The 17,542-nt window shown below is 42.9% G+C and overlaps 1 protein-coding gene across 1 annotated transcript in view; it reads left to right on the top strand.

The window, feature by feature from the left end:
• The window catches only part of rspo2 (R-spondin 2), a 59,489-nt gene extending 42,302 nt beyond the window's left edge, over nucleotides 1-17,187 (top strand). Inside the window, exon 6 of the mRNA XM_053433459.1 lies at nucleotides 15,706-17,187. Coding sequence (XP_053289434.1) covers nucleotides 15,706-15,821 — 116 coding nt within the window. The 3' untranslated portion in view covers nucleotides 15,822-17,187. The remainder of the gene's footprint in view (nucleotides 1-15,705) is intronic.
• Nucleotides 17,188-17,542: the final 355 nt, after the last annotated feature.

Raw genomic sequence — 17,542 nt, 5'->3', positions numbered from 1 at the left:
TTGTTGAATTCAAGTGGAATTCTTTCTATGAACATTATAATACTGTAATTATAAGCAGTCGTTGTTAGAACAGGAATGACTACTGAGCCTTGGTATGTAACCAGGTTTGCAGCCAAATAGGCTGAGAATACCTAGTGTGTTGAATTTGTAATGTAGGCAGTGAAATATGTCGTATAATGTTGCTAATTTATACCTGACATCATGCTTTATTAATTTGTAGTAGTTTTAGGTATGTAGGTGTTCATGTAGTGGTATCGGCATTTGACTCCTTTATATACTTTTCAAAATGTGTTTGAAGATTTTGAGTCCTCCGTCATGCCAGACAAACACCTTATTGCCTTTTCAGAGCACATAACATGAATGCTCTAAGGACAATCTTACGATGTGATTGAGTGGTTGGTGTCATGAAACCCAACAGGTACCATATCGATCCCTTCAGTATATGTGCTGCTATCTGCTGGGTGGAGAGGTTCAGGACCGTGATCCTGACAGGCCTTGAGACAGTTCTTTTGGATTAGTGGGAGCTTAACTCTCCCTTTGATTTAATTCCTTTCTCCTTCCCCGACTGCATCTCTGACAGATGCTGCTGCCGTCTGGAGTACACAGACCTCTCCTCTGCGAGGTGAGACCCTGAAATGACTGTTGAAATTGCACTGTAATCATACGCTGCTTAAAACAAGAGGGAAATGTCTGCCATATGCCTTAAAGCCCTCTGTTTGTGTTTGAGCGAGGGGAAGGGGTATTATTGACCAGAGCGGGAGAGTTTTGCCTGCATAGAGGACCTGAGTAGCGGTGACTCTTATTGCCCGTGTCTGTGATCAGATCTGTCAGAGCCACTCAGCTGTCTGTCTGCCTGGTGTTTGACAAGTGTTTGATGCAGCACAGGCCTTAGAGAGGATCAAGCCCTTCCTGAATTGGCTTTACCTCTCTCCCTGTGCAACAGGATCTCTGCAAACACTTCAAACACTCCCTCTCCCCCAGCCACCACCACCCCTTTCTTCCTATGAACTATTTTTATCAAAAAATATGTTCAGTCTGTTGGCTCATCAGAGGAGTCGGAACAACAGTGTCCTCTGAGAGTTAGTCCAACAATCAAAGAAAACAAAAAGTGCCGGCCAGACTTGATTCCCTCATCACTGGCCATTGCACGGGGATTGCAGCATGATCCTGATGGCCCCTGTCTCTGTTTTGGTGTCTAAGCCCGTCTGATTTAGCTTGGCTCCCCGCTCGTTAGGGTCTGGTCCTGTTTTGGGACAGTTGTGCTCCGTGTCCAAACATGTGAGGGATTTCCTCCTGGAGTCTCCCACTAGAGAGAAGGGGGGATGAAAGGACTTGGGCAGAAATGAGATATAAAGAGGGACTCATGCTGGACAATTTCCTCCTATATCCTCCCCCCTGTTCCCTGAGAGACCCACAGAGACCAGGAGGATGCAGACCACATGGAATTACAGAATGAAGCGGATGTGTATACGTGTATGAGCAGATCTTGCTGTACACATGCACAGTGGAGATTTGCTCACAGTATGGATCACACATTGTCAAGCGTGTTGACTAATTTGTAGGTACATATTTTGTGGTCTTGGAAAACCGCATTCTTGATTCAATTTTTACAGAGAACAGTCAATTGGATCAGTTTTTATCAGGGAAGCTGGCTAACAGAGCTAAGGTGACATCAGGAATTATAAATCAGAATGATCCCCAATTTGTACAGAAGACCTGAAATGAAGAAATGGTTGTTCTTGTTTGGTTTCTTTTAATTATAAGGACGAAAGGAGAACTATAACATTGTACTTGTATTTCAATCTAACGTCACCATTCACCTGCCTCGCCTGTGGCTTCTACTGCTATTTAGCATCCGAGGCTGGTTCTTCACAGGCCACATCAGCACTAGGCCACAACGTTTGACTTTTTAAAGGCATTGCCACTGTCTCGTTTACAGCGCATAAGAGAGAAGTTTCAGTTTTAGTTTGAAAGCTGCGGGACTGCGTTGTAGTATGGACGGGCAGAAACATTGACGTTGGGAAACAATGACACAGTTACCCGTGTTCGCTTCCTGATTGATTGTGATCAGCCACGACTCAACCACCAGTGGTGAACTAAAAATGTTGTAGCACTTACTCACTTTGTCGTCGGTCCAAGAAAAAGAAACAACTTATCTTATATTTCTCAGTTGTTGTCTCTCTCTAACAACCTACTGCTGAGAAGACAATCTGTGTCCTTTTTTACACTGGCACGCAATTTCACAGTGTACGTGAATGGTTACTTGTTATGAGTTTTCAGGCATGTAAGAATGAACGTTTTAAAATTAAAACATATTAGTATGGATGTAGCCACAGTTGAGATATACTGTACTATACAGTTGACGTAGATGAAGTGATGAGTGCTTTTGGTCTTGGAAGCAAATAACCTTGTTCCCTGTAAGTAAGCTATTGAGTGTATCTTATTTTAGTTATGAACTGCCTGGCTGACAGTGTTCTAGTAGTTAACTGTCAGTTGACAAAGTTGATTGAAACCCTCCTCCACCTCATAACCCCACAGGGATGCAGAAAGCCTCTTACTGGTAGTGTACCTTATTGCGTCGCCCCTCATGTTTTTATATTGTTGTTTGTAAAGTGCACCAACCACACCAAGGCAATTTCCTGTATGTGAAAATATACAAGGCAATAAAAAGAATTCTGATTCTGATTCTGATTCTGATGGCTGTGTTAACAACCATTTTATTCCTCTCCATAAAGTGGAGCTATAGGCTATAATGCAGAGGGATCGTTCATGAAGATTTAAAAGGCTCATGGGTTGGGGCTCAGCCAGGGCCAGGGCCTTTTGTTCGGGGTTGACCCCTTTTTTTTACCGGAGTGCTCAGACTCAACAGATCCTGGAAATTTAGATCCCCTTTCTGGGATAAAAAATAAGTGTTCTGAATATTTGTTTAATCGTGCAAAGAGATCAGGTCTATGGCAGGATGTGTGTTTCCTGCCTGGATCCACCGTCAGTATGAGGGTGATTTTAGAAGATTCACACTTTAATCCTGGTGGGGTGAGCGAGAAAGCCTTGTGACGTCCTCTGGAGTGAGTGTTTATCAGTCGACGGTGGACAAGCCTGATTTGCCGGGAAATAGAAAAGGTAGAGTGTCTTAACACTAAACTGAACTGTCAAGCTTTTATTAGCCTGTATGTCTTAATGGTATTGCTAAGATAATGAACTGTATTGAGCTGTGGCGGCAAGTAATACTGCAGGTAATCAGTGTAAAGACATGAAAATGTAGATGACTGTTGGGACAGAAGAGAGCGGGAGCAGCTTGTTATCGACTATTTAATAGAACAAATAAATCCCCGATTGATCCTGTGTCAGTTGAAAATGATTAATTTCATCAGCCCAAAGCAATACACTTATCGGAAACTAAGATGGATGACTATCATAACTCTGCGAGACACTTCCTGCTGGAATTATAAGATGGATCAAAGCCTTTATAGAGATCTCATCTTGATAAAGAAGCTATGGAAATCAAAAGCGGAGTGCGAGGAGCTTTTTCTATCCTTGAGTAACGACAAACAGAGTTCACATCTGTAATAACTTCCCAGCCAGAATGATGAATCTGCTACTGTGTATCCCAGCAGGATTGCTGATCTGCGGATCTGCGGATACATTTGAAACCACTCCCTCATATGCTGCAGTTATCCCCAGCTTGCTCTGCGTCGGCCCCGGGCATGCAACACATATAAAAACTCAGACCCACACCAGTAGTTAGCCTTCGGTAACATCAGTTCGGGGCCTCCCTTTGATAAGTGCTGAGCTTTATATTTTTCTCATCAGAAATGAAACACAACATTAAGCCATTCATTAAGGTCAACTAAAGCTAATTATCCCTCATTTACCCAAGTGCCCGTGGGGCAGGAGAGCCCCATATACTTAGGCCCAGATGTGTCGATGAGCCAGTCAGGGGAGATAGCAGACCACAGAGGGGGGCTGCTCACTTCTCTCAGAGTCCTGCGGTTTCAAGGCGCATCAGCCGGTCGTGATGCCTGTTCCCTGCCTGGCTGCTGACGTTACCGTCATGACACCATGCAAAGCCACTGCCATATAGCGAGCGTCCATTTAGTGGTGAAAAATGTTGATAATTATCAGTTATACGCCTTGATTCAGAACTGAAAAATGAAGAGTGACTATCATACCCCATGAGCTGGCACATTGAGTGACTCTTGCAGAGGCTGAGTCACATGAACAGCAGGCTGCCACGCCAGTGACCTCTCATTGCTCCAGGGGGCGACAGTGTGCTTACTAAACTTCAAGCCTCCATGTTTTGGCAGCTTCCACTGGAAGTGGGGAAACCGTAACAGTTGGCAGGATGTCACAGCCCAGAAACCATATCACGTCATGTGATTTAACTTCTCAGACCTAATTTCTTCTTCCCAGTGTCTGGTACCTCCACCAGACGTTTAGAAATAATGGCTGAACCACTTCACCGCGAGGATGATGAAATCTAGCCCTTGTTGCTGAGACCAGTTGTCTGGGGATGAGGCATATGCTCACTGCAGCTTGGGAGAGGCATTCATAGTTTGAGGTGACGTTTGTGTGAAGCTCTTTCAGTAGGTGGTGAATATGGTCTGATGAGAGAATATGGGGTGATGAGATGCTTTTAAAAAAGCTTTTGTTCAACTGGAGAAATGAAAAATGTCGGCACATGAAATACATGAAACAAACACATTCTGTATTATTTTGAAGTTCTACATATTTGGTTGTATTGTGTTTTCTATTATATATTATTAATAATACAATTTATGGTTAAACTGTCAAATATCAAGCCTTAATTGAATTTCTTTGTCATAAGGCTCAATAACCACATCTTAATAATCATTGCCATTCTGTTAAATATAAGTATCAGCAATATATTGGTAAAGGTCATTCTTTACTCCCTCATGTCAGCATCCGCCCCAAAAATCTATCGAGCTCTATAGATCAATATTCTTAATTTTCTTCCTGGATTTCCTGACTGGACTGGAGCCGCTAATAACTGAAAAACTGAAGGCTGGTGGTTAGTTAAGCCACAATTTTCCTGTTTACTGTTTTGAAGGTTATTAAATAGCAGAGATGTGATGTCGTTCTGGAATCTGTTTCATAGTTGATAGAAATGAACTTTTGACTTCATTCATTTAAATCTTTACATTTGTTGCTTAGCAATTTAACTTCCCTGTCTTGTATATCGTAAGTAACGAGAAACCGATTCAATTTCTTGATGAATTTGCTCAACATCACACAAATGATTATAGAGTTTTAATGAATAGCTTCAGAGCAACACTGAAAATCAGAGCAACACTGAAAATCTCGCAATTCAGGGGATTACAATGCAGTGCTGACATGCGATGCAGCATCAATGTGGATGTTGGAAAGCAGGGAAATCATACCAGCAGTTTCCATACTGCAACACTTGGGATGAGAAACTGTGTTAGTGTTTAAGTTCATGTACAGTAGAGGAAACGGCTCTGGAAAGCCAGAATTTATTTTTGAGTTTTTTGGAAGTTGGCACTAATTTCACATCTGTCATGAAAGGTTTCCACTTGATAACCTACCTTGGAGCGCTCAAGCCATAGGTGGGAACCCAAATGGCACAAGGGAACAGTTATCATATTGTGTAATGCAGCAGAGCATGACTTTGGGCTCTGAGCTCAAACATTAATGGAGAGCAACTTTAATGTGCTTGGTCATCATCTGTTCTGTTACCTTCCAGGACAGGCTGCAGCTGCTTCTAGCTGGTGTGATCGACCTTCTCCAGAGGGGAAAAAGCGTGCTGTCTGCACTGACCATCCAGCGTATTAATCACCGTGCCAGTCATGCATGTTCGGCTGGGACTTCTGTGCTTAGAGACCCTAATCTCCGAGTCGGATTTTCGCTTTAACTTATTGTCAGTGAAACGAAGCTTCAGAGAGCGGAGCGGTGAGCTAACCTGCTTTTTTAATCTTCCGCGCGCGGATCCTCCGCTGGGTCATAGATGAGAAAATAACGACCGACCTAATCCCAACATTAGCTTTTTAAATCGGAATGTGTATGTTTCAAATCATTCTCGCCTAGCAGTGCAGTGATAGTAAGCAGAGCAAGGGGGAAAGGGAATGACAGGATGAACGAGTGAATGAAAGAGTGTGATCTAGAGTAACCTTGTTAGGGCTAAGTGATGCTGTGCAGAGAGCCTCTTGTCAGTTGGTTGGCAAGATGAGCTTTGTGTAAATGATTGTCCTCTCTGTCAAAAGGCTGAATTCTTTTTTCCTACATCTGACGTCTGCGTCTCTGCCGCAGTAATATTATAGCTTATTCACTCCGTCCAGATCTGTTTCTGCCTTTTTTTACACTTAAGCATTATTTTCATCTGTATCATGTTCTCCTCCTCCTCGAATGTCGAATCAGCCTTCTGCAGCGTTTCCCCGCAGCCGGACAACAGCACAAAGCACCATGAAACATTTTTGGGCCTACCCACGCCCCCAAGCCTTCATGAGCTTTGGGTCAGCCGAGGTCGTGCAACTGTGTCCCACCTATAAATTAAGTGAAAACTAAGTTCAGGCAGCGGCATAGATCAGTGTCAGAGTCCGTAACCTTTTCCCAGACAGAGGAGTTGTCGGTGTGTGTGAGCAACGAGAGCGCTGGCTGGCTACAGATCCTTTCCCCTTCACAGCATTATAAATGTATGTGTGAGGAGGCCCTTAATGGCTGCTAATCCAATTTCTGCCACTGAAATCAAATCTCACTGGCGCCAGTAGTTCTCTCCTTCCCTCACAAATAATGGCCTCCGCTTTGGCTTGTTTATGAAAAAGACAAGCCGGCAAAAAATTCCCCCCGGCTTTACCTTCCCTAAATCCACCCAAATCTTCTTCAAAATTGTTTGGATTATTATTTTTTTGCCTGCCCTCCACCAAACTCTCTGTGTCCGACGAGGAGTTATTAATTGACTGTCTGCGTGGAGCCGAGGGACAGGGTAACAGGAGAGCGGGTACAGTTTTCAGCAGTATAGGATCCCATTTACCGTATGTCTTAATGCCTCCTTGAGGTCACCGATTGATTTTTCACAAACCGCAAGCGATGGAGATAAGATTAGGCCTTCAGTTCCTGCAATGGCGAAGGGGCCGTTAGTGGATGAAATCACTTGGCCTGTGCTGACCATCGCTGCACTGCTCGTTTCCAGCAGGTCATGGCCTCTTTGATTATAGGGTAACGTATAGATAACCCAGCCTCAGGGCAAGCAAAGTACTAATGTCTCTTTACTTTATAGGAGAAATCTCTGACTAAAAGGCTTGATTTCAGAGGAATACGAAACTGTTTCATGTTGCAGACCTTCCCTGGTGTAAATGTATACATATTCTTGAGTTTGGTCGCCCATTCCAAAACAAAGATATTAGCTCTGACACCGATGATGGGAGCTTTGGCTTTGGCCTCCTTCTCCCTGGATATGGATTTGAGTGATTATCTTTCAGTGCATCAGTTGGACAAGTGGTCATATTGCCGTTCCGCAAGGAGATATTATTCTGGAGTGCAAGCCTAATAATATGATACGTATAATAGCGCTTAACTCTGAGTTGGATCTGCACCATGCAGTCGGCTCTATTATTGCTGAGAGCCTCAAATAGCATCGCAGGGACATGGAGGGTAAAGGGAGAGCGGGGATGATGGGGAAGAAAAAGAAAAAGCGCTAGATCCTGACTGGCTTTGCGAGGTTATTGAGGAACGTCCACCACAGTGCGTGCGTAGGAGTTTTAAATTATTTATTTTTTTCTCACTGGTTTGGCAGTTAAAACAATGGGAAACGACACTTAGTATTTCTCAAGCTCCCATAGGTGACATAGAGGATGAAAATTACTGACGCACAGGCATAAAAGCCTTGTATATCATTCACACATGCATGTGCACACACACACACACACACACACAAATACGTGCTGGCATAGATAAAAGAATTTCGCAAAGGTCATTTTTGACAGCGGTAAACAACTACCCCACCGCAGCCTCTGCTTCTGATTCACAAAAACAAAACATTTTGATTTGCTCTTGAGATTTCTGTTTGTTTGTTAGATTTACTTTTAATTTCCAACTCAAACACAAATGTCAAGCTGGCAGAGAGAAGGATCGTATCTATGAAGGGAAACTAAACATTGGTGAAATTATGGTTTGCTGCTGTGATAGTAAATGCCGCCAGAACGGAAAGAGAAGTATAAAGAAGGTTGATAATTTCCTGATTAAAGCCATATTCTTTTTGGATTCGATCCATACTGTGCCAGTTACGAGGCTAAACAAAGACAGAGAATGATTTGAAACCTCCTGTGCCTTCCAAGACAAAATTATCTTTACATGCTCTAAGATTTATGAATTTGTACTTGGTTTTGTAACCAATTGAGATGACTTAATCATTTCTTTCCAGGCAAATTAAACTGTTTCCTCTGTGAACTCTGGTAATCAGTTTAAGTGATTACATTGGTTGTAAATATGAGATGATGAAAGCTCAGTGTTCAAAGTGAACAGGGGCCTGAGGAAAGGCAAAATGGGAGTTCTTGGGTAGATATGATGGACCATCTCACCAGGACTGGATCAGATACTGGGGGAAGGGGCTTATGTGGGGATTGGTTGCCCTCTAGCTGTCAGCTCTGAGATTGGGTTATGAAATATGGTCTGAAAACGCTGAGGAGGTGAGTTTATGACGTGTCATTAGTTTCTTTGGGGAGTTTCAGACACATAATTCTGTTCGAGTATTGAAAAGTCTGATAAGTGTCGAGTTTTTACAGGGAAACTGGTGGCTCATACAAATCTGATCTTAGCAGACAAAATAAATCTTCCAGGGCGTGTCGGAGCCTATGATGGGTTTGGGTTAGGGGGTTTTCTGCCGAGCAGAGCTGCAGTATGGAGAGAAGCTGTCAGTAACCCCAGTTATTGTACAATATCCAGAATCTGGTCAGGATATAATTTCAAAGGGATGAATGGAAAACATCAGGGTTCAACTTCTGGGACGTTTGGTTCCTGCAGACTTCCATAACGCTGTTTTGTGTATTCCATGTGTGACATGATAATTTGATTTTTATACTCTCGACAGCTGTCATCGGCTTACAGAATAAGACACAGCAAGCAACACAACAAAAAAAAGGCTTGGAAACACAGTTTTCAGGCTGGATGGCAAACTGCTTAACAGACACAGAGATTATGCTGCTATAAAATCCTCATTTGTTTGTCTTTTTAGGTATAATATAGATAAATACAAATTTAAGATTCTGCCCTCAGCTTTTGATCTTTATTAAAATTGTTTGCACTGTGCTATAGGTGCCTCTCTATCTGTGACTATTAATGTATGTATTGTAATTCATATAATTTGAAATAAAGATAGTATTACCACTAAAACACATAAATCCCACTAAATTCAAAAGCTGAGACAGCAACAATTCAAATTTACCTTTGGCTTGAGTTTAACCGCTTAGTAGCCTTCCAGGTTAGTTATAAATAATGTTTTATAATGTTAATAATGTTAATTAATTAACATTTATATTTTTCATATATTGATGGCAGCCATGGGAAAAATTTATAATTAAGCTCAGTATTTTATTTCAAAGAAAATGTATGATTTAGGTGTTATATAGTTAAAACATAGTTAACACGAGTAAGATTCACATCTTGACTTAATTTTAAGCAAAAGTTTTAATAGCAGTAGTTACTACAGTTTGCTTTTCTAGAGCAGACATGACCAGCAAGGCCTTTTCCTGCTACTGCTTTTACTCCCTCCCTTCACACAATGTGATAGTTTGTTACTGTTTGTGTGTGTCTGTGTTTGTGTGACTGTGTGGCTGTGTTAGTTAGTTAGTTAGTGCCTGTAGCACCCCTGCTGGGGTATAGGCCGTCGACAAGGGACCTCCAGAGTTCACGGTCGCTGGCGTTCTTTTTTATCTGCGACCAGGTGCCTCCCAGTCTCTTTGTGTCTGCCTGAAGGTCCCGGCGCCAGGTGTTTTTAGGACGTCCTCTGCTTCTCTTTCCTTGAGGGTTCCAGGTCAGAGCCTGTCTGGTGGTGTTTGACTCTGGTTTGCGTAATGTGTGCCCGATCCATCTCCATCTTCTTCGTCCAATTTCGTCTGCTGCTGGGGGTTGTTTTGTTCTTGTCCACAGATCGTTGTTGCTGACCTTGTTTGGCCAGTAGATTTTCAGGATTCTTCTGAGACATTTGTTTATGAAGGTTTGCACTTTATTTATTGTGATCTTATTGATTCTCCATGTCTCTGCCCCATAGAGCAGGACGGATTTTACGTTGGAGTTAAAGATTCTGATTTTAGTCGTTTCCCGTATCTCTCTAGAGTTCCAGATGTTCTTGAGAAGTAGAAATGATGTCCTTGCCTTACCTATCCTAGCTTTTACATCTGCATCTGTACCACCCTGACTGCTGATGATACTCCCCAAGTAGGTGAAGGACTCTACCTCTTCTAACATGGTGTCACCAAGGGTGATCGGTTCCGTACTAGTTGTATTTATCCTTATGTTTTTAGTTTTTCCCTCATGGATGTTAAGTCCTACTTGTGAGGAAGTCTCTACGAGTGTATTGATCTTGTCTTGCATCTGGTGGTAGCTATGTGACAGTAGTGCCAGGTCATCTGCGAAATCTAAGTCATCCAGTTGGGTCCATAATGTCCATCGGATTCCGTTCTTCCTTTGTTCTGTTGTTGTTCTCATGATCCAGTCAATGGCTAGTAAAAACAGGAATGGGGATAGAAGACAACCCTGTCTGACCCCAGTCTTGATCTGGAACTGTTCCGTGAGCTGTCCATCATGTATCACTCTACAGGTCATTCCAGAATAGCTGTTTTCAATGATGTTCACTAGCTTAGTGGGCACTCCATGGTGTCTCAATAACTTCCATGCGGTCTCTCTATGTACACTGTCGAATGCCTTCTCGTAGTCGACAAAGTTGACATAGAGTGGGGAGTTCCACTCTAGTGACTGCTCTATGATAATGCGAAGAGTGGCAATCTGGTCGACACAGGACCTATTCTTTCTAAATCCTGCTTGCTCGTCTCTCAGTTGGTGGTCAACTGCATCCTTCATTCTGTCCAGGATGACTCTATTTAGCACTTTGCCTGGCACAGAGAGTAGGGTGATCCCTCTATAGTTGTTGCAGTTTCCCAGGTCTCCTTTCTTTGGGAGCTTGTTAATAAGGCCCTCTTTCCAGTCAGATGGTATCTCTTCTTCTTCCCAGATCCTTTTGAAGAGTGGATGCAGCAGGCTCACCGTGATACCAACGTCTGCCTTTAGGGCTTCTGCCGGGATGTTATCTGGCCCAGTTGCTTTCCCACTCTTCAGCTGCTGTATCGCTTTCCTGATCTCCTCTCTGCTGGGTATGTCACAGCTGATGGGGAGGTCGGTCTGTGCTGGTGGGATATCTGGTGGGTTTACTGGTGGGGGTCTATTTAGCAGTTCCTCAAAGTGTTCTGCCCATCTGTGTAGTTGTCCGTCCTTTGTTTTAATGCTGTTTCCCTCTTTATCCCTGACCGGTCTTTGTGGCCTGCTGTATTTGCCCGACAGCTTTCTGGTGGTGTCATACAACTGTTTCATGTTTCCATTTCTTGCTGCTTCCTCTGCTTCTTCGGCTAGGTTGTCGATGTATTTCCGCTTGTCCGCCTTAATGCTCCTCTTAACCATTCTATTGATATTAGTATACTCTTCTTGTGCCTTTGCCTTGGATGCTCTTGTACGACTGTTTGTCACTAGTGCTTTCTTCTCTTTTCTTGTTTGGATTCTTTTTTGGGTTTCTGTAGATATCCACTCCTTTTGCTGGAATTTCCTGTAGCCAACCACTTCTTGGCATGTGGATATTAGTGCGTCTTTAATATGTTGCCACTGACTGTCGATGCTGTTTTCGTCTTCAAGTAGGTCCTGGAGAACGTCAAATTTGTTTGATAGTTTCAGTCTGAATTCCCCTTGTTTTTCTGCGTCCCTCAATAGGCTCACGTTGTATTTCTGTCTGTTAGCTGTTGTCTCCGTCTTGTTCTTCTTGAGCTTGAGTTTCAGTCTAGCAGTTAACAAATGATGGTCAGATGCTACATCTGCCCCCCTTTTAACTCTCACATCCTGTAGTGATCTTCTGAACTTCTTGCTTATGCAGATGTGATCTATTTGGTTCTCTGTTGTGTGGTCTGGTGATACCCATGTTGCTTTGTGTATCCTCTTATGTGGGAAGATGCTGCCTCCGATAACAAGCTTGTTCAGTGCGCAGATATCCATGAACTTCTCTCCGTTTTCGCTTGCTTCTCCAAGTCCATGTGTTCCCATCACCTCCTCATATCCGATGTTTACTTTTCCTACCTTTGCATTAAAGTCACCCATGAGGACGGTGGTATCTTTCTCTGGATATTTGTCCAGGATGTTCTGAAGCCTGTCGTAGAACTCCTCTTTTTCTTCTTCTTCACTGGGGTTCGTTGGTGCGTAGCATTGGATGACATTCATCTTTATCTTCTCCTTTGTTGTTCTGAACGATGCTGTGATGATCCTTGGTCCATGGGCCTCCCATTCTATCAGTGCTCTCTGTGCGGCTCTTGATAGCATGAGGGCTACCCCTTCTGTGTGTGGGGCATGGTCATCTTCATGGCCCGAGTAAATCAGCAGCTCTCCACTCATTAATCTTTTCTGGCCTGATTGTATCCATCTTGCCTCACTGATGCCCATTAGTACAAGATTATAGTTTTTCATCTCTTGTGCTATTTGAAAGGTTTTCCCTGTTTGGTACATTGTTCTTACATTCCATGTTCCAATGGTAATGTTTTTCCTGGTTGAGAGAAGGATGGTCGGTCCTGTGGCTTCCAGGGGCTCCTGGCTTTCACCACACAACGTCATTTGTCTTCTAGCTGAAGAGCTACTCTCTCCCAGGGCCGTGTCCTCTCGTAGTTCTCTTGTCGACGTTTCTGTAACTGCAAGTGTTTTGTGGCTGTGTGGCTGGATTAAAGATCTCCTGTCCAGTCCTGCACAAGCCAGGAAAACCACTTTTTAACTTTACTCTCAGATATTTATTTGTGTTTTAAGCAATTGCTGTAAATGCAGGCTTTTTCAGTTTAAATGCAGCCTTGCGTCCAAGGAATGGCCCACGAGGGCTTTGCCGTTACAGAGGGAGTTTAATGCTGCACAATGTACTTTATTGCCGTCAAATGTAATTCGTCTTGAGTTGATTGCACTGAAAGACGTATTTATCAGGCACCTAGCAACACTGTTTTGAATGAAAATGACCTCTTTAAAGAGCAATTAGGAAAATGGACCTATAGGCCAAAAGCCTTTCAGCTCCAGATTTACTTTAGCAAACATTATCATACCATAAATCACGCACAAAATCTAAAGTGGCATCAGCAAAGCAAGTGCACAAAGTCCTCTGGTAATATTCTTCAATTGAAGGGCATAAGATTTTGATGGAAGAGATGTGGAAGTTGTCTTCAAAGGGCACATTTGAACCCGGAGCTGTGTGCGAGAAACTTTATTACCATGGCTCAGATTGGCAATGTGACTCAAGAATAACAAGATTAAATTAATTGCAGGAAATAGCTCTGCAATGGTTTGATGTTTGCATGCATCTGGATTATTCATTGGGAGACCCTATTAGCAGAGCAATATCTTGCTTTCTCATGCGTGTCGGCTTAAACGAGTGAATATTTTCAAATCTACCTCACAGTGCAGCCCTGCGAGTGGGAAATGGGTATTTTCTATGGGGTGCTTAAAAGGCCACCGGGATGCCAGCACATATGAGAAGGCAATTAGAGATAATGTCACATTTCACACACTGTTACCCTGTTTTTTCGTGAGAGAAAAAGCTTGAACAAGTGTTGTAATAAGACCCAGAATGTGGCAGCGATAGCCCGCGCTCGAGATTTGTTTTTCTGTAGTGTTTCCTGTGCTTCCCCCCTCAGCGAACCATAGCGCGGTTTGTTTCTTTGTGTTCTAGATCAGGATCCAGATAGCGTCTCATCATCCAAGCCTTACTCCACTTTTCCCCCCATTAGATTTTCTTTTCCCTTAAATTCCCTCACACTCACTCCCCCTTCGCGCACACACATCTCGCACACACACCTCGTTATCTTATTTGTGGCATTGGCAGCCAGATTGTTGCTCTGCGGTTCGGTAGCCAGAGTTTTCTCTGTCACAAAGAGCCGTGGGTGCAGAGCCTCCACCGCACAAGCTTCCATGAGAGCAGGAAGTCAGTTCCCAGCATTCCTTGCCCATCCCAGTGAAACCTGGGATGGATTAACCTTGGGCTGGGGGACCTTTCCAACTTGGAAAGAGAGTTATGCAACTTCCCATACTTATCTCCCGTCTCTATTGCAGTGACGGTGAAAAGTGTTGGTCTGAGCAGACATTTGTTTAAAGCTGAGGTTCAGTCCTGAGTGCTGGAGCAAACCTGATATGTAATGCTCTCTCATAGTATATATAATGTGCACTTCTTTATGAAATGCAGCCCTTTTTAATAGTAAATGTTGCATAAGACATAACTATAACGCCTTTTAAGGAACCCTTATGAGCCATCACTTCAGACTCAGATAATTATTTAGAGAAACCATTGTTTTTCAATGGGAACCTTTTTATTTCAAGATTTAACTCTCGGATTTTGTGAAGACATACTCAAGTCTCAAATCCAGCACAAAATGAGCAGGTTGAGCTTGCTAAAGCCCATCCCACAGTGGGTTGCATGTCTATACTTTGACTGTGCATACGTCTGTTCTACAGTAAAAACCATCAAGCGAAACTCACAGGTCATTAATCTGAGGCTTTAAAACCAATCCTCGTTCTGCTCACATCAATATGTTGCATCATCTCAGTGGTTGTTTTTCAAGTCCTATTCAGAGCTGACGATCAAGTATGAAATCTAAAACTGTCCCGATTAATACGGCCGCACTTTGCCTGCTGCAGCCAAAGATTATTTGCCAATAGTCTCTTTACGGTGCGGCTGGCTCAGTGAGGTTATGAGATGACACAGTTTTTTCTGTGGAAGACAGACCTGCATGGGTCTAACCACAAACAAAATACCTGATGAATTCTGTCATACTGAAGGAGTTTTTCTCATCTGTATAGTATCAACATATTGAACACTTTTTTGAGGAAGACGATTTACTGGTATACAAGCTTGGTGCATTGAAAGCAGGGCTGAATTTACCTATTATGGGTTTTGGCAGCAAAGTCACCAACCCCACCAACCACCACACACGTTTTTCCCCTAGCCCATTTTACCCCAGACTCTGGAATTTGAGCCCCAGACTCTGGAATAATCTGGAACAATACCTTGCCGGATGTTTGCTGTCAACTGGTTGGTTCGCAATAATTAGATCAAACAGGAATTGGAGTAAGAAAGTGCATCATTATTATATAATATAAGAATAAGGTCATTAAAACAAGATCCATGAATTGGTTCTATGTCGTTATAAAACTGTGAAAATGTCGTGCAATGTTAAAGCTTGTGAAAAAAGACCGACCCATGATCTGTATCGTCGTCCTTCCATACGCATATCGTCCTTAGAGAAGGGGATTCATTATGTTACCACAAAGACACACTGACCACCTTCAGCACCAGAACCATCCAGGAATCTACCCTTGGCCATTTAATTTACTATGAGGTCATTGAAAAAGGCGTAATGCTTGTTGACTTGGAGAACAATGTATATGATATGAGTGTGGATGGTACTGAACAAAAAGATAACCATTTCTATCTTTTTCTCTCTTCTTTCCCAGGGGGCTCAGGGAAGCACCGACCAAAAGAACCAAAGAAGAAGAACAAGCAGAGGCTGCGGTTTCGGGCCCAGAACCAGCACAGTGACCACTTGGCCTCTGTGCGGCCCAGCCAGTGAGGGACTGAAAACTGCCCATTGAACAAAGAACCAACGCGAAGCTGCTAGCCGCTGCTGCACCCATATTCTAAACCGACGACTATCACGACTCCCGCCACCTCTACACCTGCCTCACATCCCCTCCCCAACGCCCCTGATGACCCCCACCCCACCAGGACATAGCCATGACTCACAACTACTATTTGTAACGTACGATGTCAGTATCAACATATCCAAATACTTGCTTCATGTCTCTGCCTCCTGCTGCTTCTCCCCCTCCTGCAGTGACCAGCCCGGTGACTCTGTTGCCCCCCAGCCCCGCCCTCTTGTCTTGCCTTGTGGACCTATTGCAGTTGACATTAACTAATTTCCCCATCAATAACACGTCATGTCATTGACCATCCGGCGTGATGGAAGACCGGCAACCAGAGACCGTGGAGACGGGAGCGCTAGAGGGAGGTGGATAGGAGCGGTAGTGAGGGAGTTTTGCTGAGCTGAACTACTCCTGGGATGAAATGGTGGGGGGGAGTTATTGAACCAAGGAGGATGAAAGAAAAGATGGAGAATTGAGAGGCAGAAGAGATTTGGCTGAAGCAGTTGACGCTGATGAACTGAAAGAGACTTTTTTTGTTTCTATATTTATGTCAAAGCTACCCTCACCTTCCCTCTAAATGGAGACAGAGTGTTCCCATGTGCGGCCTTTATGTTATGTACATTTTTGAGAGTAATATTAAAGAAATTACCATGCATAGTTGCAAAGTATTTTATTCTCAGCACAAACTGTTTACGTTCAGACCGCTTTATGCTCTAACTGTATAGTGTGGATAATAAAAGAAATTTAGTTGTTCGACTAGCATGGCGACAGACTCGTGTACATAATTTATCTAATTATGAAAGCTTATTACTGTATTTTCAGTATTGACTCGTTCACCGTTCTCAATGTTTTAGAGATAAAAGGGTTGTAATACCAAGCTACAGATTAAAATGATTAAAAACGAATAATAAACATAGCCGCAAACATAGCTATTTCATTTATATGGTATATATTTGATTTATTTATTAATTCTATTTTGTACTTTTTTTGTTCAGTGAGATTTCTTTTGCCTCATACTGTTACTCTTATATGCGGAAATATTCTTTGAGTTCCTTATAGCAGTGCATATCTTTAACAAGTGGAAAAGGTTTCTGTCTGATGTCACGCAAAGTGTTGTATAACATTCATTTGACCTCATCTACTGATTTCAGTGTTTTAAAGAAGAAAAAACGACAAATGAAACTATGCTTTGACATATTCTAGGTTTTAATAATTAGGATCCAGCAAATGTATGGTCATAGGACTGCATATGTGTACGTTGTGTTTTATTAAAATACACTTAATGTGACTGTACGATGAAGCTTTCATTCTTGTCTCTGGTTATAATATATGTGGCTAAACTCCAATAATGCGCGTTTTTGTCTCACTTCAGTGTACAATTATACAAGTTTGAAAATAACATTTGTAAAATCCATCATGACGCACTGCCTGATACAAGCTCTGCCTCCAGCCAAAGGATTGGATACGGTCGATTGGCCACTAACAGCATGACGGCACTGTTAAGGGGTTTGTAATTCACTATGACACAGCCTTACGGATGCGGAAAAAAAAACATGCGTGTCGTCGGTGACTTCATTCATTTCCACCATCAGCGTGTAATCCCTCAACAATGTGTATTTAGTGGTGACACTTGTCTTTCATCAGGCAC

Source organism: Pleuronectes platessa, chromosome 10 (assembly GCF_947347685.1).
Source record: "Pleuronectes platessa chromosome 10, fPlePla1.1, whole genome shotgun sequence".
Taxonomy (NCBI): Eukaryota; Metazoa; Chordata; class Actinopteri; order Pleuronectiformes; family Pleuronectidae; genus Pleuronectes; species Pleuronectes platessa.
Note: the sequence above shows the minus strand (reverse complement) of the source record. Positions and strands in the feature narration are given on the sequence as shown.